Source organism: Falco naumanni, chromosome 17, assembly GCF_017639655.2.
Source record: "Falco naumanni isolate bFalNau1 chromosome 17, bFalNau1.pat, whole genome shotgun sequence".
NCBI lineage: Eukaryota > Metazoa > Chordata > Aves > Falconiformes > Falconidae > Falco > Falco naumanni.
In genome coordinates, this window is record NC_054070.1 from 6,852,002 (window position 1) to 6,877,262 (window position 25,261).

The 25,261-nt window shown below is 49.7% G+C and overlaps 2 protein-coding genes across 3 annotated transcripts; one reads left to right on the forward strand and one right to left on the reverse strand.

The window, feature by feature from the left end:
• Positions 1-1,798: 1,798 nt before the first annotated feature.
• LOC121098717 (polymeric immunoglobulin receptor-like) lies at positions 1,799-17,317 on the forward strand. Of its 2 annotated transcripts, XR_005831332.1 has the most exons (12): positions 1,799-2,057; positions 9,883-9,978; positions 10,216-10,548; positions 11,241-11,570; positions 12,185-12,508; positions 12,954-13,268; positions 14,234-14,378; positions 14,895-15,013; positions 15,443-15,568; positions 15,713-15,771; positions 16,702-17,041; positions 17,176-17,317. XR_005831332.1 is itself a non-coding variant. In XM_040617009.1 (11 exons), exons 2-11 carry the CDS (start codon positions 9,897-9,899, stop codon positions 16,831-16,833), a joined length of 1,965 nt encoding a protein of 654 aa, XP_040472943.1. In that variant the 5' UTR covers positions 1,799-2,057; positions 9,883-9,896; the 3' UTR covers positions 16,834-17,317. The 2 variants fall into 2 exon arrangements, 1 of the variants encoding a protein (XP_040472943.1); XM_040617009.1 differs by having other exon boundaries at positions 16,702-17,317.
• Positions 17,318-22,633: 5,316 nt separating this feature from the next.
• Positions 22,634-25,261, reverse strand: LOC121098582 (interleukin-20-like). The gene is made up of 5 exons (XM_040616752.1): positions 25,074-25,261; positions 24,898-24,963; positions 23,943-24,095; positions 23,465-23,539; positions 22,634-23,357 (listed from the first exon to the last, which is right to left on the reverse strand). Exons 1-5 carry the CDS (start codon positions 25,230-25,232, stop codon positions 23,280-23,282), a joined length of 531 nt encoding a protein of 176 aa, XP_040472686.1. The 5' UTR covers positions 25,233-25,261; the 3' UTR covers positions 22,634-23,279.

Genomic DNA, 25,261 nt, shown 5'->3' on the forward strand with positions numbered 1-25,261 from the left:
TAAGAGCTGTTTGTTTTCTGGAGATGCCAAAGTGCTTTGGAATCTGTGACTTGGCAGGAGGATGCTTCCTCATCTGTTAAACCAACAGATTGGATTTACCAGAAACCATAAGGGTGGGGACAAGGGCTTGGTTAAAGAAACTGTTCATCCACCTGGGACTAACATTTCTTCCTTGAGATGCACAAGCGGTTGCAGGTCCCCATGGCTGGTTTCTGCCAGGACCCCCTCTGCCCCGTGGTCGTGCCGCCTTCCCCCTGCACAGCCCCGGCTCTGTAACACGCACCTCTGTGCAACTGCAGGATGGAGACATGGTGAGCGGGGAAGGTGACATGCTGGCACCCAGAGGAGAGGCGCCTGGGGAGCAGGAGGTGTAGGAAAGCAAACACACCTGTGCCTATTGTGGCCAAGCAAGAACAAGTCTGTGCCAGAGAACAAGTAATGCCAGCGGTGGCCAGAGAAGCAGCACAGGTGGGAAGGACATGGCTTGCAGGGGGATCAGCGTTTGCTCCCATCTGGGAGAGATGGTGACTGTTCTCTCGGTTCAAGATCCCCACCAGGCCACCCTGTGCAAGAACAGCAACAGCCTTCACCTCCAAAGCTCCTTCCTCACCTCTAAAGCGGCACATTCATGGGAAGAAAGGAGCTCAGCACCCTTAGCCAGAGAAAAGGTACTTCAAATGCTGGCTTAAGATCTGACAAATTTGTCAAACATCCCAAATCCAGGCCAGGATCTCGCTGCTCTCAGGCACAGTGAGAACACTTGGAGCTGCTGTCCTCTTTAAGCTCATCCACTCTCACTGAGAGTGGGTGAGAAAAGCTTCGTATGACCCCCTAGTCAGAAGAAATTACTGCTTTTGCATCATTAGTACAAGGTAAAGCAAGTTAATGATTCATCCCACACAATACAAATACACCTTCATCTTCACTAATTGTACTTTCTCACAGGATCTCATTTCTGACAACCCCACAGTTCACAGGGAATTTGTGTCTGGGCCCCTGACATGCCTACAGCAGGAGAGCAAAGAAACGAGGCTGAAAGGTGGCAGAAAAACTCCTGTTAATCATTTTTCATTTTAAAGAGCTTACAATGTTCTTGGTCTGTAGAGACAAGACCAACCCTTGCCCAGCCAGACTCCTGCTCTTCCCACAGGGCTGAGGGGACCCAAAGAGGCTGGAGAGAGAAGGGAAGGGAGACAGACCTGCTCTTCCAGCACAGCCAACCAGGGTTTTCTTAGGGACACTGGCTTCCAAAAAATGTGCAACAGCTTAAAAAAACCTCCACAAACCACCTGGGTTTATCCATCTTTTCCCTACAAAGCCATTCCACTCTTGGTTGGAAGTATCACAAGATCAGGAGCCAGGTCAGTCCTTGCAGCAAGGGGCTGTCCTGCCCAGGACAATAAGAAATGAAATCAGAGCTCAAGGGTGATGTTGCAATGCCAACAAAGAGGAGGGGGCTGGCTGGACACTTGCATACCCAGACTGGGACCCCATCAGGCTCCCCAGTGTCTTTGGGCCAGGTGTAGGGACCCATCTTCAAACCAAGGAGTCACAACTGCCCTCGCTGCCCGAGCAGAAAGCCACCTCAGAGGTACCCACCTCCCAGCAGAAGACCTTCCACGGACCTGACCCCACACAGCGCTGGCCTCCTTCCCAAAGGAGACAGAGGTGCCCCGGACCGTGTCTGGGAGCCCACCCTTGGGTGGCTGTTGTGCAACGGCAGCGTGTAATCAGAAGGTAAATAACAGCGTGCACCCTCAAAGCACCAGCAGAGCTGCATGGGCATTGGCTTCCCTGCCCTCACGTGGGGTGGTGCTCACCTGCCAGAGTTTTTGGATGCTATTCCTTTAAGGCACAACAGGTGGAAATGCAGGGCTAGAGGTACAAGGAGTATTTAAAACAGCCTGACACAGCCAGAGCCTGTGTCCGGCTGTGGCAGGGAGGCAGGACACTCACAGAAGGTCCTGGGCTGGGCCACCGAGACACCAGCAAACCCAGGAGCGTTCTGGCTGAAAGGAAAAGCAAGTACAAAACAGTCTGCAGAAGTAGCTCGGAGTGTAAGTAATGCCTCTTCGTTGTCTTTCTGAAATGCAAAATCTTTTGTGCTACCACTTTGAGGTGGGGAAGGAGAAGAATGAAAGTCTTGAGACACTTCTAAGGACTCCTCCTCGCACACGTGGGGAGGGAAGCAGCAGCTCCGCACCAGCAGCGAGTAGGTGTGCAGGTCTTGCTGGTGGGGAGGCTGATTTCTGTTAAAAGAAGGTCAGAGGCATAGGATCAAGCCAATGATGTTTATATTTTCTATTCTGCAGTCAATTTTTAATCTTTCTTTTCTGGAAAAATGTTAATTATCATTACAGTGTTTGCATTAAATTTGAAGGTAGAAAATAAAAAATGTTAGTAAATATTGTTGTAGTAATCTAAACTGTTGCAACTCCATCTGTGATCATTCCAGTCTTCTGAACCACAACATGGAGATAGTTGTCGGGATGCAGGTTTTGAAATTTAAGAAAAGAATTGCTGCAGTTACGTTCTAAATGAGCTCTGAAGAGCTATCAAGTTTGCACAGTGGAAAGGAAGATAAATGGATACTGGAGCGTAAGCAAAGGGGATATATGCGAAATAAAAAAGAGATGAAATAAGAGGAAGCTGGCAGACTCCTTTCACGCTTAGGCCAGCAGCAAAGGGGTGGCTTTCTGCACACCTGAATTCTTATTCTTCAGAGGAAACATTCACATCGGACTTTTAATATTTTTCATCCAAAGTACAGAGAGATACCACCTCCTTGTAGCCACCGTGCTGCTGTTAGTGACACATGTGCTGGCACTACCCACCCGCCCAGCAGCTGTCACTGTACAGACCGTGGCTGCACTGTGAGTTCCTGCAGTATGAGTAGTGTTAGACTAGAAAAATAGTTGAACAGCATCAAAGTTTGTTTCACTTTCCAGACCAAGAGACAAACAAAAAGCAAGACACAAGTGAACCGTGACACTCTTATCTGAAAAGCAACAAGTTGGTGCACAGGGCATCTAACAGCTTAAAAGATAAAATTATGTCACAAGGTAGGGTATGGTATATACCGCACAGCTTCAAGGGACGTAACATTAGGCCAGCAGCACTATCTCAGCAGGAATTTCAGACACTGCCATGAGGGCTGCCTGATCATTCTTTTTTCATTTGTTTTCCAGAACATATTGCTCATGGGACAATATTTAAATGGCACTTACAAGTATTCTTAGCTAGGAGTGTCACAAGCACTGCAGAAATTCCTAAAAACTGTGATTTCTTAGTAAACCCTGATAATCTTCAGTAAGATCTGCCTAGCTGTTTCTACCCACTGCACCACAAAATTAGCATCTCCTATTTATTCGGTCCATACTGTAAAGGAGGCATCTTTCTAGCAATTCTTCCACAGGTGCTTGACAAAGATTCTGACCAGGAAAGCTGCTTGCCTGAATATAAGAAGGTGAGATTTTTTGTAATAGTAGATACTAGAAGTGCTTATCTACTTTATATTGTTTCAACAATAAATTGTGCATTTTAATAATCTCATAATATTCAAGCTGTTACTCCAAAATTGGAGCACATAGGCACCTCTCAAGTTCGGAACGTGAAAGACTTCTTTTCTGTATGTGTTTAGGTCAGCTTGATCTTTTATCTTCAAGTTGATTGCTTGTTCAGAGCTCCATGAAAATGGAGTGGATTGGTGGCTTTTCCCCGTCCCACTACAGCAAATAAAACTTGCAGTAAGGTGATCTATGCAGCCATCTCAATGGGCAGGGTAAAGGTGTAGATAGCCCCAGTTCTGTGCAGCGAGAAGGCTGTTGCTGTGCTCTTCTTCCAGGCACAGAAGTCATCAGCTCCTCCATAAACCACCCCTAGCACATGTGCCAGTGCTGCTCCTCACAGCATAACCCCTGATGCTGCTGCTCAGCACTGCCTGTCTCTTCAACAGTTTGCATCTGTCCAGCTTTGTGGCATTAGTGGGCTTTGCTTCAAAAGGCTTTGAAGGAAAAAATTTCTATGTATTACCCCATTCTATGCGTTATTATTTCTCAAATACTTGAATAACAGTAAACACTCCACAGAACAGGAGGACTCCTAGGCTAGAATTACAAGTGTGACAACTGAATCCTCATGTTTCATTGATCCCATGGCTCGACCTTGACGCCGGTCATTGCCAAGAGCAATAGTTAATAGCTAATGGATTGGACCGCTCTGATCCCTGGCAAGCTGCATTAGGAGCATCCTGGTTTCTCAAGAGCCCAGCCTTGCAGCTGAGTCAGCAGAATTTGGGAACTGAACTCTGGTATTTCATACCCAGCAAGAGCAGCTGCTTTGCTGGGGTTTGCGTAACTCCGAGCTCAGGTCCTGATCTCTTTCAAATCCTTATAAATCCGAAGATATTGCTGAGAGAGATATGACTGAGTCACAGAAGCACCGTAGAAGCCCAGGTCCTGCAACGAATGGGATTTAGAAGAGCTAACCTGGTCAGAGAGCACTTTCTGCTGGAAACCAGAAAATACTATCTTAAAATTTAGATGCATCTAGCGCTGGAGGGGAAGGTGATGTTCCCAAGCCAGGCCGACCCTGCAGTGCTTTCAGCATGGAGGGATCTGAGGAAGCGTCCAAGTCGACTGAGAAACCCAGTCCCGGGAGGTCTCACACCACAGTGACCTGCCTCCCACCACCCTGCAAAAGCACCACCAGCCACTTCTGTGGATGGAGAAACACTGAAGATGTGGTCCATGTAAGCAAGAGAGACTGACTGTGGGTCTAACCCCCCCGGAGCTTTACGTACAGCATTCAGATTTCTTTGTCACTCAGTGGAGGTGTAACGCAGCAAGGTTTAAGAGCACAGCAATGTACCAAATCGAAACAGAGAGCGTTCTCCATTTTCAAGATGATACAAAGACAACAAAACCATTTAGCTGTCCTGAGTTGGAAAGCAAGAAAAAAGGTCATTATGTTGCAGAGGACCTTGTAATTTTTCCATTTGCATGGCTGCTCACACCAAACCCACGCTGCGGGGGGTCCGTGTCTCACCCAGCACTAACCAGCACATGCACACACCAAGGTCTCATGCATGTCGGTGGTAGGAAGAAACACGACAAAATCCAAATTATGCAAGCGTGTTACAAGTTGTAATGAGTTTTAACCTGTCGCTATAGTATAGATATTTGGGTTTCATTTATGCTTGAACCCTTTCCAGGTTTCACATGCACTCACACACCCCCACGGGCGCTCTGGGTGGGGGTTTCAGCAGCCCTTTCCTGGGCTCACAGTCACAAATACAGCAACTAAGCATGGAAATAGGCAACTAGGAGAAAGTTAATGCCATTTACCTGGCAATGGCTATTTCTCCTGTCTTAAAGCATATTAAAACTAAATGTTTTGATTTGTTAGTATCAGTCTTGCTAATGATTATCCTATCCTGTTCTGTTCTGGTTTGGGGTGATATAATTCTTTGAAATCCCTGTTGCATTGCACACACAAACACAGCAGCATTCTGCAAACAGCTGGAGAGCATCGAGCCACCCCTGCCTGGCAGAGCATCCCAGACAAGACAATGCCATTGCCCTCACCTTGGTGACACTGGTGTCCAGAGGCCAGAGTTCAGAATGGAAAGCTCATGCACCAACGTGCAAACTCCCAGCTCCTGAATTCAGCTGGAATACTGATTTTGTGCTCTGAAACCTTCAAAACCTGTCAGATCAGGTCAGGGAAGGAAGCCAGCAGCGTTGGTGATGCAAAATGAAAGTAAATACACAAAACCAAGATTTGGATTGTAGCTTAAAAAAAAAACCCAAAACCAAACATAAAAACAAAGAAAGAGGAGTACAGCCACAGCTGGTAGTAATCCAAAGGCAGCCGACTTGCAACACAGACTTTGCAAACACCAGACACACACGTTCACGTGGCACAAAGCTTTCCCCACAGCTGCTTCTCTGCCAGCCCTGCACAACGAGGGGAGATGGGGGGAACTACTGCAAAGTTTTAATCCCCCCTTGCCATCACCTATCAAAATGTTTTAAACTAACCACCGGGACGGCTCGCCAGCCTGCGGCAACTGGCCCAACAGCGTGGGCGAGCTGAAGGCCAAAACGCCAACAGGGGTGGCTGCCGAGCACGTTGCCAGCACCTCGCACCCACGGCTTCTTTGCCCAGTGCTGCAGAGGAGCTTCTTGGAGACACCATCCCGGCAGGGATAACTGGGCACCCTCCCAACCAGTCCATTGCACTGCCTTGCAGACAGTTTCTCACTAGGTTTCCTAATGCATCAGGTTTAAGACAGCAGCATCGTTGCTTGCATAGACACACGTGGCACAGATCCTGTTTCCCCCAGCCTCTGTGATCCCTCCTGCCTGGCGGCTCTGGTGCTCCGATGGCCATGCCAAGTGGGCTGTGGGCACCAACCCGCAGTGTCATGCACATCGGCTACCAGACAAGGTCCTGGCAACCCGTCCTGCTGCAATGTGCTAGGATGAGGTTTTCCCTGCAGAAGAGGTTTCCAGTGTCCCTCTGTCCGTGGGCATACCATGGTCTCATGTGCCCAGTCCTTCTTGCTCCAAGAGCCATCCGAGATCCAATGCAGGCACCTGGACACGCAGGTCAGTGCCTGCAAGAAGGGGAAGCAGGAGATGTGGACAAGAGCAGAAGGGGAACCCAATGTGACATCAGATCCCAACCCAGCCACGTCACCCAGCCCCCAGGCAAAACCAGTGCAGGAGCATCAGCCACCTGCAAAGTCAGTGCAAGTGCTCCCATATGGGGTGACCAAAGGCAGCTGGAAAGTTTTGGGAGCACTGCATAAGCTTCATGCTTTGTGACAACCACCAGACCCCACCTGGACTTAGGGAAACCTTCCTCTGAAGCCACTGGTGCTGCCGGAGTCAGAAAGCACATACTGATACGGTTGTGCATCTGTATATAAAGCCCAAAATGAATCCTTATCTCCACTGCCAGCTCCAGGAATCATTTCACCAATGCAGCAGCAAAGGAGCACTGGGCTTTTTCCCCTCTCCCTACTCCTTGAAAGTTAGGATAGACCGGTGAGAAGCTGCAGCAGAGTGGCAGAAGTACAGGCTGGGCACAGGCGCTTCACCCTCTCCAGCACACTCACGATAAGCTTGTTTCCCAGCCGCTCTGGAGATGGCATACATGGCATTTCCCTCTGGTTTCAAGCCTCTCGACTCTTCTACAGCCCCCTGCAAACCTCTGCTGTCCCGTCTCCTCTGTCCTTTCAATTCCCCCTCCATCTGCAGAAGCACGAACACAAATCGCTTGCACAGTCACTTACTTGCGCTCCCTTTCATATGAGCTCAGCAGCCTTTTCTCTTCCCTGCAGCTCTGAGGTTTAGACCTTGAGCTCTGACTAGAGGCAGCACATCCAGCAGCAAAAGTTCTTTGAAAGCAAGGACCAACAGCTTGATGAAAGTCTCCTCCAGCAACTCAAACAGCTCTTGCCTGATGCAGAGTGACCTGCAAAGCCCATTTGCACCATTTTTGCAAGCTAGGAAGTGCCGCTGCCCCAGCACAACACGGACCTGGGAGCAGGAGGGGGTTTCCAGCCACCCAGCTCCGTGGATGATCAGCGTGACAGTTCAGCACAGATTTTTACATAACTGGTAGCTGGGCTGGCTCAGGCTTGCTGTACGTGGGAGTTTTCTCCATTCATTCAGTGACTGGGGGAAGGTTTTCACAGCATTTGAGGAAACAAGACTAGGGGCAACTCAGAGCTGCAGATGCTGGTCATGTGAGCACGCAAGAATCGCTGCTCTTGTGCAGGCACAAGTGCACATGTCCTCAGAGATAGAAGGGCAAAAATTCTTTCCTGCTCTAACATGCAGACGAAGACCCTGATGCCAGCACTCTTGCATGCATCTTTCTTGACACAGATATATCTTTGTTTCAAAAAAAAAAAAAAAAAAAAAGGTCTTGGTGACCCTTCCCTACCTGACAAGATGATGTTGTCTGTAACCCTGAAGTAGCCATTTGCTTTGGGAATGAATCAGACTAACCAATTATTCAAATTTTGCCAAGAAGGGGAAAGCTGAACTGGGATGCTGCCTTCACTGGAGGGCAGAGAGGTGACCATTAGCCAGAGGAACTGCTCTTAGCACGGGGCAAATATCAAGGCCCTTTTTGTGCCATGTTGTTTGCTTTCTACAGAATATGTTATGTTTGTCTTGCTGGCTCCTTCTGGGATGTGTATGAAAGAGCATTTTTCATGCTCAGTGAGTTAATTATTAGCCCTGGACAAGTGACCACTGAGCAATTATAAATCACAATACAAGGAAGAAAGAACAACAGAACACCATTCATCTTAACACGGAAATAAGCCTTTTTCTTCTACCAGGAATTACCCTTAATAAAATCGTGTCACTTGACGCCTTGAAATCAAATTCCTCTACGTTTTTATAAAGGCTTTCTTTGGCACCCAGCATTTATCTGGCACTTGGGTAGGCAGGCAGGCAGCAGCCATGCTCAGGTAACGCACATTTCCACCACCAAACCCACTGGCACACATGGTTCAGGCTGAAGAAAACAGTTCAGTGAATTAAGAGCTTCAGCTTCCTCTGGCCATCACTCAGCCCAGAACAAGGGGAAGGTCAGAAATATTCATCCTGAAGACTATGGACACGTTTCCAGAGACAGGCGGTTGGGTTTGGCATGCCCCAGTAACCATCACTGAGCCCTGGCCAAGGGTTAATGGTGGCACAGAAGGTTTGGGTGGCTGTACAGGTGCGACAGGGCTTTACTGGGTGTAAGTCTGACTCTTGGAGGGGTGGGCGCAAGCGGTAAATCCTTGCATCTCACCAACTTTAGCAGCAGTTGGAGAAAGAAAGAAAAAAAAAAAAAAGAGGTAATATTACCCTTTCTCTCTTTTGCATGTCCTTGAGGAGACCAGGGAAATAAAGAACAGTAATTAAACACTGGCTCAGACAGGAACTCTGCTTGATGACGAGGAAGAAATTTTTACAGTGAGGTTGGCAAGACACTGGCACCATTGCCCAGAGCAGCTGTGGGTGCCCCATCCCTGGAAGGGTTCAAGGCCAGGTTGAACAGGACTTGGAGCAACCTGGGCTGGTGGCAGGTGTCCCTGCCCATGGCAGGGGGCTTGGACTAGTTGACCTTCAAATGTCCTTTCCAAACCAAGCCATTCTGTCAGAGCAGCTTTTCCTAAGGAGTGGTTTTGGCACCCAGGCTCACAAGTGAACAAGCCTTCCTTTCACTGTGTGGACAACACTGAAAGAAAATATGACCCCAGCTATTAAACAATTAAAAGCAGCAATATCTCCTGGCAAGGGCCAAGTGAGCAGTTGAGCTCCGGATTGCTCCCTGACCCTCATGCCTGCCAGGGCTCAGTGGCTTTTGGACCATTTTTGGACTTCAGCCTTGCCATGGGCTGATCTGGCTTACAAGTGTAAAACCAGATACCACTTCTGATTCTGAATCAAGTTTCTTCTGGTTTGGCCAAAATTGCTTTTTATGCTGTGCACACCGCTGCTGCTGCCTGCCCAAGGGACATTGCCAGAGCAGAGCGCCCCAGGGACAGATATGTTGGTGGCTTGCAGGCATTGCGTTAACCAAGTTCGTCATAAGAACAGCTCCCCTCGATTTACAGAAGGGGAGACTGGTGTTGGCATGAGACCCACGGGCAGTCGTGATGCCATGCAGCAACACAGGCAAGCGCAGTGTTTTCAGCTCCCTCTTCCCCATGCAACTGCTGGGCAGAAGGGATTAAACGCTATATTCTCTCTAGCTCAAGTAGCCACAGCCCTGGTATCCTCCAGGCATGAGGTGATTAGATTACTTGATCAGTTAACTTAATCATTTCGCAAGTGTGATTTTTTTCACCAATGTCTGTGCCTTTTCCAGGGAATGCAAGAAAAATGCCTGCACTGGCATTCGTCTTGCTGCTCGCCTTCCTCCCAGCTGAAACTGTAAGCGGCAGATACAACCCCAAGGCAGCAAGTAAGTGTAACCTGCGTGGGACACAGGTCCTGTGGGTGGCCTAAGACCAGAGGTGGCATCACTAAGGGGGGGAAGCAGGATTCAGGGTATCCCTACCCCATCGCTGCCATGGGACCTTTTGGACCACAGGATGCTGCAGAGCCCTGGGTCCGTGCTTGCACCAGTACCCCTGCCCTGCAGCCCGCTGGGGCTCGTGGCACAGCTGATGTTTACAGCCAGCGTGTTTTCCTCTTGCAGTCTCCAGCCCTGTGGTGGGCCCACAGCAGGTATATGGTCTGCTCAACGGGTCGGTTACCATCAAATGCTTCTACCCTCCCACCAGCGTGAACAGGCACGACAGAAAGTATTGGTGTAGGGAATCGGCCACGGGCTGCATAACTGTTGTCTCCACCAACGGCTACACTGCTCCAGGCTACCAAGGCAGAGTCTCCATCACCAACTACCCGCAGGCAGAACACTTCCAGATTAACATCTCTGCGCTTACAGCAGCAGACACAGGCACCTACCAGTGTGGCATTGGTATCAATGGCAGAGGGCTCTCCCACAAAGTCAGTCTGGATGTTTCTGAAGGTAATCATTTTGGGGGCTCTCGAAAGTATTATTTTCTTTAACTTTTCCCCCCTCTTTTTAATCAGGCTCCACAGATAGTCTGTCCAGTGTCTAAGAACTCAAGATGTTCCATGCATTCAGGAAAAAGCAGTTTTCATTTTCCCCTGTTTACAGAATGAATTTTTTGATCAAAAATCTGGCATAAAATCAGATTAACTAAGCCTTATCTCAAGGTCACAAACACTGCTTAAAAACTGCTGACCTCTCCCAGCCACTAAAATTTAGGGAGATGCAGTCGGAGGGCAGAGCTGCCCATCACTCTGATGTGATCACCCCAGCCCACGGCTGAGGCTGTGCAAGCCAAGCCTGTGCACAAGTCCACGAGGGCACAGTGTGCAGGATGGCACCTCACCACCGGGCAAGGCTCAGGGTGCAGAGCATGGTGCAAACTCGTGGCACGGTCCTCAGCAAGAAGGCTTTGGGACAAACCACACTACGAAGTGGGCAGTGGTACAGCAGAGACCTCAGTCCTGAAGTATGCGAGAAGCATGGGATGCAGCTGGGTGGACGGTGCTCTGGCCAGGAGTGGCATGTGGTCATGAAATACAGGAAAGCAGGGAGAAACCCCGTGCATAAAAAAAAAGCCTTCAGAGCTGCCCACGGTTACTGACGGAACAGGCAGCAGACCCTAACCGGTGTCTCTGTACGCACAGGGCCACACATACCCGAGGGAGCAGAGCTCTTCTATGTGAAGCTGCACAGCAGCGTGACCATGTCCTGCAGCTTTGGGAATAACAGCGCGAGCATGAGGAAATTCTTGTGCAAGATGGAGAAAACCAGCTGCCATACCATCGTCGATAGCAGTGGTGACGTTGACAAGGACTACATAGGGCGAGTTCTGCTGAGCAACGAGGAGCTTCCAGGCTCCTTCAGCATCGTGATAACTCAGATGGGCTGGGAAGACTCTGGCTTGTACCTGTGTGGGGTTGGCGTCTATGGGGAACAAGGAGAAACAAAGCAACTGGACGTGCACGTCTATGAGGGTAAGCACACTCTTCCCAGTGTTTTTTTTCCTTTCATCTCTTTTCTTTTTAGGAGTACCACTAGCAGTTTCACTTTATTTAACAAGAATTTGAATTTCCCTTCGCAGAGTGCTATGAGCCTATCCTCTTATCTCAAACACTTTTCTGTTGATTTAACTATATGTGATGTACTACTACCGTCACTACTAAAGCTTGTATTAAGACTTAACCTTCCCAACAGCAGCTAACACTCTTCCCCAGTCTGGCTAGCCCAGGACTCCAGAAGACAAACTCTGCCCCCCAGTTTGAGACAAGCAAACTGTCTCTTCAAGTCTTGATTCCTTAAATGCCCAAACGACAGATTGAGAAAGGAGATCTACCCTTCCTCCAGCAAAGGGAGCAAAACTGAAATGTCAGTACGTGATGGCAACCACCCAGTGAATTCGGGTTAAAGCAAAGGCCTGACAGACACTTTAGGGCCAATTTCTAACAATGCTAGGACAGCCTTCTGCCATCTGCACCCCTGAGCTTCCCCTAGCTGTGCTTCAGCTCTGATAGAACTTATTCCCTCGGGAGGATGCCACATGGACAAGTTAAATGTGTACAGATGCTCATTACATTTTTTTTATCTCCAGAGGCAAACTCTCCCCAAAGAACGCTCACAGTAACTGCAGTAAAAGGAGGTTCCGCAACTTTTCAATACAACTATATACCTATCAAAAAGTCCTCAGAGAAGTACTGGTGCAAGTGGAGAAACAACGGGTGTGCTCGGATCATAGACACCTCTGGGTTTGTGTCGGGCTTGTATGAAGGAAGAGTGGCCATGTACGACAGCCCAGTGAACTACACGGTCACCATCATCCTGAACCAGCTGAAGGAGAGTGACAAAGGCTATTACTGGTGCATGACAGATGAGGAGAAGGAGCAGCAATCATCAGCTGAGCTGAAGATCATTGAAGGTACGGGCTCGCGAGTTGGTGGTTTGCTGCCTGCTCAGGAGGTACAAAACCTCCCAAGCACCCAAGGGAGCAGATCTGGCTCTTCGGGAAGAGGTGCGAGATGCAACTCTGAACTTTCATCCCATAAGGTGAAACGTTGTACCAATCCCCCCACCCCACCTCATTAGCTTTAAAATGGAAACACAAGGTTTCAGTTTTATGGGAAAGTGTTCACAAAAGTTTCTCACGAAGTGCTTAAGCCTTGCAAACCCTGTGTCCACACACACACATTCGCCCAGAGGTGCATATAAAGCATCTTTAACGTTAACTCAGCTTTGTAAGGAGCGCTCTCCCTCAGAGGGACATCCCCCGATTCACCATCTCTAGCAGCACCGCTGCCTGCCAGCTACCCTTCCCACCACAGAAGCCACTAACGTCAGCCTTGATGTTCTCTTTGCCCTTGCAGGAGAACCTGGGCTGCAGGGAAAGAAGGAAGTGGAGGCACGCGTGGGTTCACGGGTTGATTTAACTTGCTCTTATGGATGCAAGTACTACTCCTACCAGAAGTACTGGTGCAAGTGGAGCAGCACCAGCTGCACCCCCATGCTTGCTACTGACCAAAGTCAGCCGGGGCCAGACGTTACCTGTGACACTGACAACAAGACTGTTATCCTGAGCTTCAACTCGGTGGCAAAGACAGACGAGGGGTGGTACTGGTGTGGAGTGAAGCGCAACGGCCTCCTTGGGGAAACCATGGCAGTGCACCTGTGGGTGACTGAAGGTGAGCTCCGAGGCGGGGGCAGGCAGGGGGCTTTCCTGCTTCTCAGGGCTGGGAAGGATGCTGCTGTCTGCTGAGACAAACGTCCTCCCCATGGCCACTAGGCTGCAGCACCTCAAAACAGAAGCGTTGTCACCCAGGCAGCCTCCCAGGCTCAGCGCTGAGATCACCCTGACTTGGCACAACTCGTAGATGTTTTCATCTACACGTTGGGTTTTGCTTCCCCGTCGTAAAAAAAAAAACAAAAAACAAACAAAAACCCAAAAAACCACCAGTCCAAAAATCCTTTACGTCCACACCATTTTAACTTTTTAACTCTGTCCTGACAAATTATTGCTATTCCAATTTGTAATTAGTGAATTATGTAAAATAGCGTTTTGCTTAAGCAACGTCTGACACCTGTCAGGTGAAGGACTGCATGTAGTTCAGAGACATCTCACTCCAAGGAGCTCATTATCTTAATAAACAGGAAAGCAGCAGGGAGCAGGAAAGCACAGACTATCACCAGCAATAAGGGGCCTAGTCTCAGCTTCAGCGCAATATTTTGGATTTTTTTTTTTTTTTTCCACAAAGAGGAACAGTTAGAAGCAGAGGAAAAAGCATAGCACTAGATATCCCACAGGCAACCGTGCTAAGTGGATGGTGGTCAAATCAGAACCAGAGAGAAACAGCCTCACTTCAGTGCCTTTGGTGGGCAGAATTAAAAGCAAACCAAGTATTCAGAATTTGTTCTGGAAATGTTAGAGGCAGAACTTGGAAATGCAAGTCTTTTGGAAAAGTATACAGGTAGAGAGAGCCCGCTTGAGGTTTTTGCAATAAATTACTTGGAATGAGATTATTTCAGCTCTCTAAACCCCATCTTAAGGAGCCCCTCAGGTACAGCCAAACCCCACCTCAGTTCCACATAATGCCCCATTTGTTTCTGCGTTACCCCTCCACGCTGCTGCTCACGTGCCTTCCTTCCCTAGACGCGGGAAGCAGCACCAACCGCAACCTGGATGCTGACCCGGAGCTCCTGAATGTTGACCCCCCCGGCCACACCAAGAGTGACTTCATTCCCCAAGAGCGAGCCTCCAGCGATGCTGGGGTGCCAAGCGCAGATGCCTCAGGAAGGTTAGTTCCCTCCAAGCCTCTGTCACGTATCATTTTTGCGAGGTCTGCCTTAACCCATTATTGGTACTCTGCACGTGCAAAACAAATTCTTGTCCCCACAGAACTTAGTGCAAAACACCACAGGAAAAGAAGAAAATTGTTACAACAAAAGGGAAGATGACTTGAAATTAATCTCTAGCTTGAGAAAATACAGTCCTAGAAGGGAACAATTAGAGATTCCAGGTACAGAAAAACCAATTGAAAACACTTCTGTCAAGATTAGAGAGCTTTCCCTCACACATTTATAACCAAACTGCTGATGTAGCTGTTTTTGGCACAATGTCTGTCCTACATTTTTATTTGTTTTTTGATTTTATGTGCTAGGATCCAGTTGGTTGATTAAATTGCATCATGCTCACTCAGATTTACCATCCTATACAGATTTTAGACTGCTGGACATTCATATACATTATTCAGTCTTGAATAATTAGAGAAAATGCTTCTCAGTTTAGTGATCTATCTTTCCCTCCATTCCAGCTCTGAGCAAAGCCATGGCCCCAGTGCACTTGTTTTAAGTTTGAGCTGTGCTGGTGCCGTGCTCCTGATCCTTGTGGTAGCTTTCGTCATTTTTAAATACCGGCAGCTGAAGAGATCTGGTGAGTCCCTGCCTTTTCTAGTCTCTCAAGAAATATCAGCAATATTAAGACAGAGGCGATACCCTGAGCATCCCATAGTCTCTGCTGGGATGAGCTGCTCCCACGCCGAACGATGGGCGGAGAAGGGACCCTGCTGCTCCCACGCCGAGCGATGGGCAGAGAAGGGACCCTGCTGCTCCCACGCCGAGCGATGGGCAGAGAAGGGACCCTGCTGCTCCCACGCCGAGCGATGGGCAGAGAAGGGACCCTGCTGCTCCCACTAACCCCATCCCTACAGCTCCAGCACACAGGGTGTCTGGGCTGAGACAGAGACCACCCCTCCACAGGCTTTGCGCGTTGCGCTGCATGGTGCCCCCTTGCACAGGTGCCGATGCACTTGCACCAACGCTGAGCAAGCACCCGAGCTATTCATCTCCTCCCTCTTAACAGACCTGGTGTCCGTTGGGAGCTACAGGACGAACATCAGCATGTCAGACTTCGGAAGCGTGAAGGAGTACAGCGCAACAAATAACACCTGCGTGCAAGAGAGCCAGGAGACACGGATAGGAGAGGACGGTAGGTTTCCAACCCATGGACTGCTCTCCAGCCCCAGGGCAAGGGGTGCCGGGGAGAGCTTTGCAGCAGGACCCCACAAAAGCCACAGAAATACCTGCCCACTGATGGCCCCCCAGCCTGACCCCTCCCTTCATCTCCCTGCAGAGCTCATCACCGCCGCAGCCCCCCCGGAAAGCACGGCCGAGACAAAGAAGGCAAAACGGGTAAGAGGAGGCAGGAGGGAGCCCACTGACCTGGGAGACACCACCACAGTCCTGCAGCCTCTGCCAAAGGAGCTGCCTTTGGCCCAGGGGCCTTATTTATACCCAGGTGTTCTCCATCCTACCTGGATCCAGCCACCTGCTGCAGATCAGCCTCGGGGGTGGGGTGGGGTGGGGTGGGGTGGGGTGGGGGGTGGGTGGGTGGGTGGGTGGTTAACCCCTTCCTGACCCCATGGTTTAGCAGAGACAATAATAGCAGTCGCCTCATGTCAAACAGTACCCTGACTCAGCCCCAGGGAAGCATCAGAAGGTCGGAATGGGGTTGTTACCATCAGTATGAAACACTGGGATGAGCAGATGGCCAGAAGCCAGAGCGCATCCCACCTCCCAGCCTTGCCCCCACGTGGGCTGTGGGTCAGGGGGCAGAGGGAGGTCTCTGCCATTGCAAGGGCTGTGACTTGCTCCCGCGGCCCCTGCCTTGCCCTGCCTTCCCTTGCCTCCCCTCCCCTTGGCTAAGATCATGGTCAAGTGGCATGACTGAAGGTGCCAGACACAAGCCCTTCTTTTTAAAAGCCCCTGACCAAAGGCGATGTGCAGGAGTTGTAAGTGCCGAGAGCTGAACCAAGGCAATAAGGGAACTGTCAGGAGACAAGTAAAACCTGGCAGCTTTAGGACAGGTGAACTGGGTGCCAACACGCAGGGACAGGCATGCTACGGAGTCCCAAACCTGCAAACATGCAGGATCTTCCTGGTGCTCAGCAAAGCCACGATACCCTTGCATCAGTACCGGTGTGACCCGCTGGATTGTCCCACTCATCCAGTCTGCCCATGTCATCCCGAGAAGCTCACAGCCCACTGAACGCTGCCCTTTCCACCGCCACGTGCTGCTGTCCGTCCCCGGCCACGTAACAGTGTCCTCCTGTCCTTCCCCAGAGCTCCAAGGAGGATGCTGACCTCGCCTACTCCACCTTCCTCCTCACCGCCAGCAGCAAGGCGCAGGGCGGCACTGGGGGGGACAGCACTGCCCTGGCTGTGCCCCCCCCGGCCTGGGAGGACCAGATCTGAAGGCGAGAGACTGAGGCAGCAGCAACTGGGACCAGCTCTACCTCGAGGATCAGAGCAAGACACCAGCCAGCAGCGCTGTCTATTGCTACCACGCTTTGCTATAGCTTGACCTTTTTTTGCTTAAATGCAGCTTCGAGCGGTGATTTGGGAGGAATCGTTGGATGCCAAGCGGGGTGGCTGGGCTGGAGGCGTGGGTCTGAGCGAGCAGGTGGGACTGGGAAACGGCAGGAGCCCCAGTGGCTTAACCCCCCGACACCCCCAGCCCCACCAACACCCTTCTAACACGGTGGGCTCTCAGAGGCCGGAAGGCACATTTTTTAAAATTCTCATTTTCTTTCAAAGGCAGCTGGAAAACCCTCTAGACCAGCGTCTCATGCTTTCGATTCCTCTAAGCTTGCTCATCCAGAGGGCAGTACCCGCAGACCAGACATGGTCTGAAGTGGTTTTATGCACAAACAATAAAGAATAGCACTGGCTTTCAGCAGACGAGGGGGACTCGTGGGTCCGTGGGAGGGCACGGAGGGAGCACACCCAAAGAAGCACAGTAAGGGTGCATTTGGGGGGGGGGGTGTGGGGTGTTTGTGTGTGTGTGTGCGGCTTTCCTCTCCTTTTACTGCAGGATTGCAGCATCACATCTGGTGTTGCAAATGGCACAGGATGGTAGAAGAAACCCACAATTAATGGAGATAAACCAGAAATGTTTTGAGTAATGTTTCACATATGCACTTCCATCAAGAGCAGGAATTGATCGCAGCATGACAAAAGCAATCAGGAGAGACTCCAGGACCTTGGGACAACTAGGTGAGGGATCAGGAGTACAAGGAGTGTTCTCCTCTATCCTTCCAGTTGCAGGGAATGATGAGGGAAGAAACAAGAAGAGCCAGCGGCTCAATACCTGGCTCCGAGCCTGGTGTCACCAGCAGAATTTGGGGTTTTTTTGATCATGGGTTGGTTTACACGACATCAGGCCTGCTGGCAACCAACAGGGTACACCTCTCTCAAAAGGGGGAAAAGGATCTTTGCACAGGAGTTAGCAGGGCTCGTTGCAAGAGCTTTAAACCAGATTTGAAGATGGAAAAGGGTAAAATCAGGGTTACTAGAGACAAGCCTGGGGGTGGCACGCGAGTGTTTGAGGACAGTGTGCTAGCGAGAGCCTTCTGTCTGCCATCTCAGTGGAGGTAGGGGACGGAGATCCATGCAGCAGCAAAGACACAAGGGTTATTGATGTGTTACAAACCACAGAAGCACCTCAGAATGGTCATGTAGGAATTAGGGGTTCTCCCCCGAGAAAGGCAGTGGGATCAGCAGCCCAGCAGAAGCGCATCTGCACCGATGCACGGTGCACGGGCAACAGGCAGGAGGAGCCGAAAGCCGTTGTGCAGCAGGAAAACCAAAATGTCATGGAAACATGGTGGGATGACTCACACAAACGGAGTGCTGCAATGGATGGCTACAGACACTTCAGAAGAGCTAGGCAAGGGAGGAGAGGTGCTGGGGTAACCCTGCCCCTTAGGGAGTGTTCTTGATTGTCTGGTGCTTAACGATAGGGTTGAATATTTACGGGCAAGAATCAGTGGGAAGGCCAGCAAGGCAGATATCATGGTGGGAGTCTGTTATAGACCACCCAACCAGGATGAAGAGGCAGACAAGCTATTCTATAAGCAGCTGGGAGAGGTCTCACGAGCGCTAGCCCCTGCTCTCAGGGGAGACTCCAGCCCACCAGATGGCTGCTGGAAATAAAACACAGCGGAGAGGAAACAGTCTCGGAGGTTCCTGGAGTGTCCGTCTGTGCTCAGCACTGGTGAGGCTGCACCTCAGATGCTCTGTTCGGCTGTGGGTCCCTCACTGCAAGAAAGACATTGAGGGGCTGGAGCGTGTCCGGAGACGGGCAACGGGGCTGGTGCAGGGGCTGGACCATAAGTCTGGTGAGGAACAGCTGAGGGAACTGGGGGTGTTCAGCCAGGAGAGGAGGAGAATGGGGGGGGGGGACCTGTGACCCCTCTCTCCAACTGCCTGACAGGGGCTGTAGCAAGGCGGGGGTCGGTCTCTTCTCCCAAGTGACAAGCACTAGGATGAGACGAAATGGCCTCAAGTTGCACCAAGGGTGGTTTAGATTAAATATGAGGAAAAAAAACCTCTTCACCAAAAGGCTTGTCAAGCATCAGAACAGGCTGCGCAGGGATGTGGTGCAGTCAGCATCCCTGGAGGTGTTGAAATGACATGTAGATGTGGCACTCAGGGACATGGGTTAGTGGTGGCCTTGGCAGTGCTGGGTTGATGGCTGGACTGGACGATCTTTAAGGCTTTTTCCAACCTAAACACTTCTATGATTCTGTGAATCATATGATATGATACATATGACATATGTACAACATATATACATATGATACATACACACATATGGCAACCTGTTATCACCCTGTAGAGCTGATTAGGTGGTAGACACCAGTGTTCACTGGCACTGTGTCCATCTGCACAGTACAGACCAACCTCCCCAGAGCAGCTGAACCAACAATCTCCCCTTTCTGACCTGGAGGCAGAACAGCCGAGCCCAAACCGTGCTCCTCTGCCACGAAGCCACCCCACTAAGGGTGGACTTGAAAACCCACCCTTTGCTTCATAAGCCTGAGCCACACATCACTCACACATTTTCCCTGGCTGACTTCATGTTTCTCCAGGCAGAAACGAGGATGACTGTAATTAAATGTTGTCTCTTGGTCTTATTTTTGAGAGTGGATGACTAAACAGAGAAAGGCACTTTATGGATGCACGGATTTCCAAACAGCAGCACGACACTGCTGTCTGTCAGCAAGACGCTGGTTCGGAAGGCTGAATACCCCGCAGGTAAGGCAACATAGGAAGCAGCAATCATGAAGAAGTTGTGACAAAGCAGAGAAGCAATTTTCCCTGAATGGGCTGGGCTGGTTCCTGCCTGGCAAAGAGAGGGGCTGCAGAGGTGTCCGACAGGGACAGAGCTGTTTGGGAGAGAAGGGGCAGAAACTGCACAGATAAATTCAAATTCCTGAACCTGTGCTGCTTACGTGCAGCTCTGATAGCAAGCCATAAAACAGAGAGAATGAAGAGCATCACCCTGGCTAGTGTCTGACCTGACAGTGTTGCAGTAAGACCACAAGTATATTTCTGTTCTAGTAAAATATTAGCTACACTTTAAAATGAAAGCAGGATGGTAGCTCAGCAGGGTGCCAGGCAGTGCCTGTTTACATTAATCTACAGATGCTGAGTTTTCATAAAGGATAAAAATCCAATTATTCCTGAATTATGGACCCGCCCCCAGTAAGTACTGGGTTCGCTGTGAGAGGTCGGGCAGCAGCTCCAACTGTACCTGTGTTCTCGGGGCTGCTCTCACATCCCCAGTGCCATAGTCAGCACCGACAGCAGGGCGAGGACCCCAGGCAGAAGGGTATAGCTCATCTGCCCCATCTCCTAGGCTGCACCCCCTCGGCAGCGTGGTGGGAAGGGGCTTGGGTATTGGAAAAGGTGCGGAGGGGCCAGGACAGGTCTGTGCCCGCCCGGAGTTGCTGGAAATAGTGCAATAGAGAAGGCGTGCGCTGGGGAAGTGTCCCCAGGGGTGAGCAGTCATGAAGCTGCAGGAGAAGGCTAAGGTTTGGAAATTTCTGAGAGGAGAAAACCCCTTTTGTTCTCCCTTGGCGTATCTGCTTCCTCTTCAGCCTGCCTGCCGGCATCCTTTTCACAGCTCCGCTCCTCCCGGGAGAGGTGCAGGGGTTGAGAAACATGGGTGAGCTGAGCATCGTGCCAGCAGGCTCTGCCTGCGCCCCTCAGCCCTGGCAGCTGCCTGCAGCTCCTGCTCCTCCCCACCGCTGCCACCTCCATCTGGCACCTCGTTTCCAAAGGGGCACAGCCCTGGGCTGCTGCCGTGCCTTGCGGTAGGTGGGAAAGTGGAAAGTTACTGTTCTCCATGAAAACAGTAAAACATGCACGGAATGAGGCACGCAACACTGCACAGTGTATGATCAGTGAACTACGATCAGTAACAACAATTGTGACAGCGTAAGCTGGGGATGCTGAGTAAAACCCACACTTCTTACTCAAGCTGTGACCCAAAGCCCACCACAATCAATGGAAAGGTCTGGGACCCCATCAAGTAACCCCATCTCCTTCACCAGACTTTGCCGAACGTGCTGACTGATGTCCTTTGGTCAGTGACGAGCTGCTCTATCTCATTGCATCACCACTTCACTCCTAATGCTTTTTCTTCAACATAAAATCATGGTACATGCAAGATACTCTGTCATTCTTCAACAGTTGATTTCAAAGGTGGTGGTGTTGAAAGATCAGCTGTCATGAGCACTGGCAGAGCATGGAGGGATGTATTCACCCATTCATGCCCTGGCATCAGGACAAGTGAAAGTCACGTTGAAAAAAACCATGAGAAATTAAGAGAATCAAAGCCCTGAAAGCTTTTCTTTGGCATACACAAATATTTGAGGAAGGATAGAGAGCAATCTAGAGCTTTGCTTTCAAAGTGAAACACCATATCCTGCTCAGCGTGACGGTGAGCTCACCCAGACAGGTCACCCACCAGGCCTTTTTGGGAAGGGACAAGGACTGTCCCTCCTCCTCTGCACCCCGAGGAAAGGCGCAGTGCCCACCAGACTGACACAAGGCTCTGGCAAGGCTGGTTTGCTGCTGGAGGTCTTGACCAGGGTCCACCTGTGATGGGGATGAAACCAAAGCAGTAACTAGGTTCTCTTTGAGGACACAAGGACTTTATTCCTTAACAACAAAATCCTGGTAAAGACCCTCCTCTGCAGCTAAAGCCTTCCCTGTGTCACCTCTGCAGCATCATTACAAATTGCCTGAGCTGGAAACAACCAGCGCTCCGTCCGCCCTGGCTGCTGCTGTTTGGCCATACCCAGGGGCAGGAAAGGGAGAGCTGGAGATTTGGGCTGTCCCATGGGGGCAGAGGTGCTGGGAAGAGGTTTGTGCAAGCCTCAGGGATTCAGACCTAGAGCGACGATATGGCCCTAACAGCGGTGAGAGCTGCTCAGAGCCAGGGGAGGGCATGCAGTGCCCCGGTTGTGCTCATGCCAACACAGCTGGCAAGAGTTTTGGCGCACCTTGCTCGGCTTAGTTGCTTCCTAGAGCAAAACGCAGCAAGTCAGAGATCTGCCCTCTGGCCTTACTCAGGCTTTACCCTAATGAAAGCAGCAGTAAGACCTTATCACTTGAAATGCTACCAGGGACATAAGCGTCTGACTGCTCTGGCTTGTGCTAATAAGCAGCATTTAGCTGGCCCCTGACACCAGGAGTGCGTAACACCTCCTGGCTGCATGAAGAGATGACTTGGATGGTCTTGGTTAATTTACGAACACGTTAGACCTCTGCCATGGTCAGATGCTACAGCGATGTTGTGTATTAACACCTTGTGGGAAAACACAGTGGAAAAGGGATTTACAGCATGCAGAACCAATGGGTACCAGCAATGTGTGTGCAGCTAAAAAAGTCCAAAATGGGTGAAAACAGACCAGAGCTGTACATAATGCACAATAAAAATGGCCTCAGGGACAAGCTGGGGTGATTTAGTGCCACTCAGGTCTCAACTTTGGTGTCTGTGGCATGCCAGGAACGATGCATCACCTCTGGGATGCTGGCGGTACCATGAGTGACAGTATCTGCTACAAAGAGCACCACGGTGAATTTAGAAAGTTTTGCCAACAGAAAACTTATAATTCCTCAGAATTCTGACAGACAGACTCAGAACAGTTTCAAGTGGGGTTTATTTACAGTAATTGTAACAGACTTCCACAAAACTTACTGCTGTCAGTAAATTACAATGCATACAAGAACCCTTTACTCTTCAGCGACCACATATCTTGCATAGAAACTTTTCTTTTACTGATAAGGCAGAAAATACCATGTCAAAAGGAAATGCAGGTCTGCTAGAACCTATTCTTGAAAGCATTTCTCAGACTGTGCACCTTGCTTCAGCCAGATCAGTCAGCAGCAGCAGCCACATAAGACTGAGGCCAGATTCATGAGCCTTGCTCCACAGCATTAACTACACCAGGGTCATTCCAGCAGGCACTCAGCACTCATGAATATACATTCCCTATACAAAAATTGTATAATTTAAACAATACTTCAATGAAATGATCACAGCTTAGTCTGCTAGCAAGAGAAACGCTTTTAGATTTACCCTTGGAGGGCATCCTTTGATAGAAGTCAGCTAAGCGAGAGCTGTGCTGATGTGATCGGACTCGCTATTTCCATATCAATGCAGGGCTCTGATGCGCTCGCCCATTACCTGGCGAGTGAAACACTCGGTGCTTGCCTGAACACAGCTGTGAGCAGTGAGAAACTGAACCAAAACAGAACATGATTTTCCCACTGACCACCGGTGTGAGCAATGTCCCAGCAGCTTCGCTAGCCCCAGCCGTCCGTGGGTCATTAACGCCTTCTGCTCTCTAACGAGATTTCTCCATCCAGTCTAGTAGGATGTCCAGCTCGCCCAGGGATTTAATTGCTGCAGATGTGACGTTCAGCTGAAATGATATCGAGGAACAGGTTGTAAGCAAAGGTAGCGAGTACAAGCTAACGTAAAGAGAATCTGAATATCTGTGTTAATTACTAGGCTTAGTTATCAACTTACCCCTTCATAGTTGGCAAGTATTTGCTTAAACTTCTCAGGGGATTCCTGTCCACATGTGCATTTGTTTTGCTCATGCTAGAAAAAGAAGATAGAATTCATTAGTTCAGAGGGTTAATTTTTGAAAGTAGGAGACCACTTTCTAATTATGCTGGAAAGTACTGTGTAGACAGGGACCTCGTTAAGCTGCGGAAAGGGCTGCAGGTCCTTAACTCAGACGCCAGCTAAGAACAGTTTATTTTGACAGACAGAGGGACAGGATAAATATTGTTCTTCAGAACTAATGTGGGAGTTTGCTGATGAGTGGGCAAGTGTAACAATTTCTGAGCAGATACATGTACTCTTCTGATCACGCTTCTTTGTACTCTCGCTGAAACCATTTTTATCAATAATGATGTTGTAACTTTATAAAATGTTTAGGTTTATCTATATACCAAGTACAGACAGATAAAACTAAACGGTAGCAATACTCAAGACTTACACACTGCCCAAGTTTCCTCTTCAGGCTGAGGAAGGAGTTGGCTATGCTGCTGATTTTTCGGTTCACATATGAATCTTCGGTCTTGCAGTGTTTGAAAACTTTGTCCACGTAGAAGTTCAAAAGGTGATGGATGATGCAGCATCTATCTGAAGACTTAAGGAATATATTTCATTTTTAAACGGTCCTCCAAAGTGCTATAAACCTGTAGTCACCAACCTTTCTGCCCTTCTCTAGAATAAACTATCTGTAACACCAAGCACAGGAGCTGAGCACAGCAGGATGTTTGGATTCATATAAAGCTTTTTCAATGATGACTGATGTAATCTGATAATATGTATGGGAAATTATTTTAGACTGATTTTCAGGAGAGCCATCTTCAGCACGTCTCACTTAGTCAGCAAAATAAATAGCTGATATTGTAGCTGGCTGACACCTGAAACAGTGACCCACATCTAGTGCTTCAGAGTGTAAGAGAGCCACAAAATACTTATTTGTAATATATCTCACCTCCCAAGATCACATTCATCTGCTTTCGGATTCTTTAATTGCTTTCCACCCAAATCCTGATTCACCTTACTATGCCTTCACGGACAGAGGCGGTGGGAAGCCGCAGCTAAAGCTCCCGTAAGTGGAGCATCATATGCAACAACACACACAAAAATCTCTGCCCACTATTTCTGGAAAGCCAGTCAGGGCGAAAGCCCTGTGCGCTGCAGCCTGCCGCAGGGCAGGAACCGGCAGTGGGACACCCACCTCTTCTCGCATACGTGATCCGCATCACTTTATCCTCCCTGACCTGCTCGGCATCTGCATTTTGCAGGAACTTAGACAAAGTGATGGTACAGAACAACTTCCCCAAATGCCCTGAGCTGATACACCTCATGACTGCTGTTAGGATGCTAGCTGGGCAAAATTATTCAGAGAAAAACTAGAGATGAGGTAAGGACACACCTACCTTAACCTTGTGCAGGGAGTGCGGGTACGACAAGATGCTCAGGGTCCTGATGGGATCTCTGGCTTGCTGCACAGAGAAGACAGAGCTGGTGATGTACGTGCTGGCTCCAGAGGGGCTTCGGGAGCAGCTGACCACAAAGCTTCCCCAGCTCCACAAGAGCCCCGAGCAATACTTACGATGTTGGCTTTAATTGCGGTGAAACCAGACCTAATCTCGGTCATGCTCACTGAGACCCTGCAGGGTCCAAAGTGGAAGATTTTGTGCCCAGCTGTCAGCGTCAAATGCAACCAGCACGACACGGAGAGGAGGCAGGGGAACAAGTGGGATCCCTTCATGCTGCTGCAGATGCAAGCACAGCCGGCTG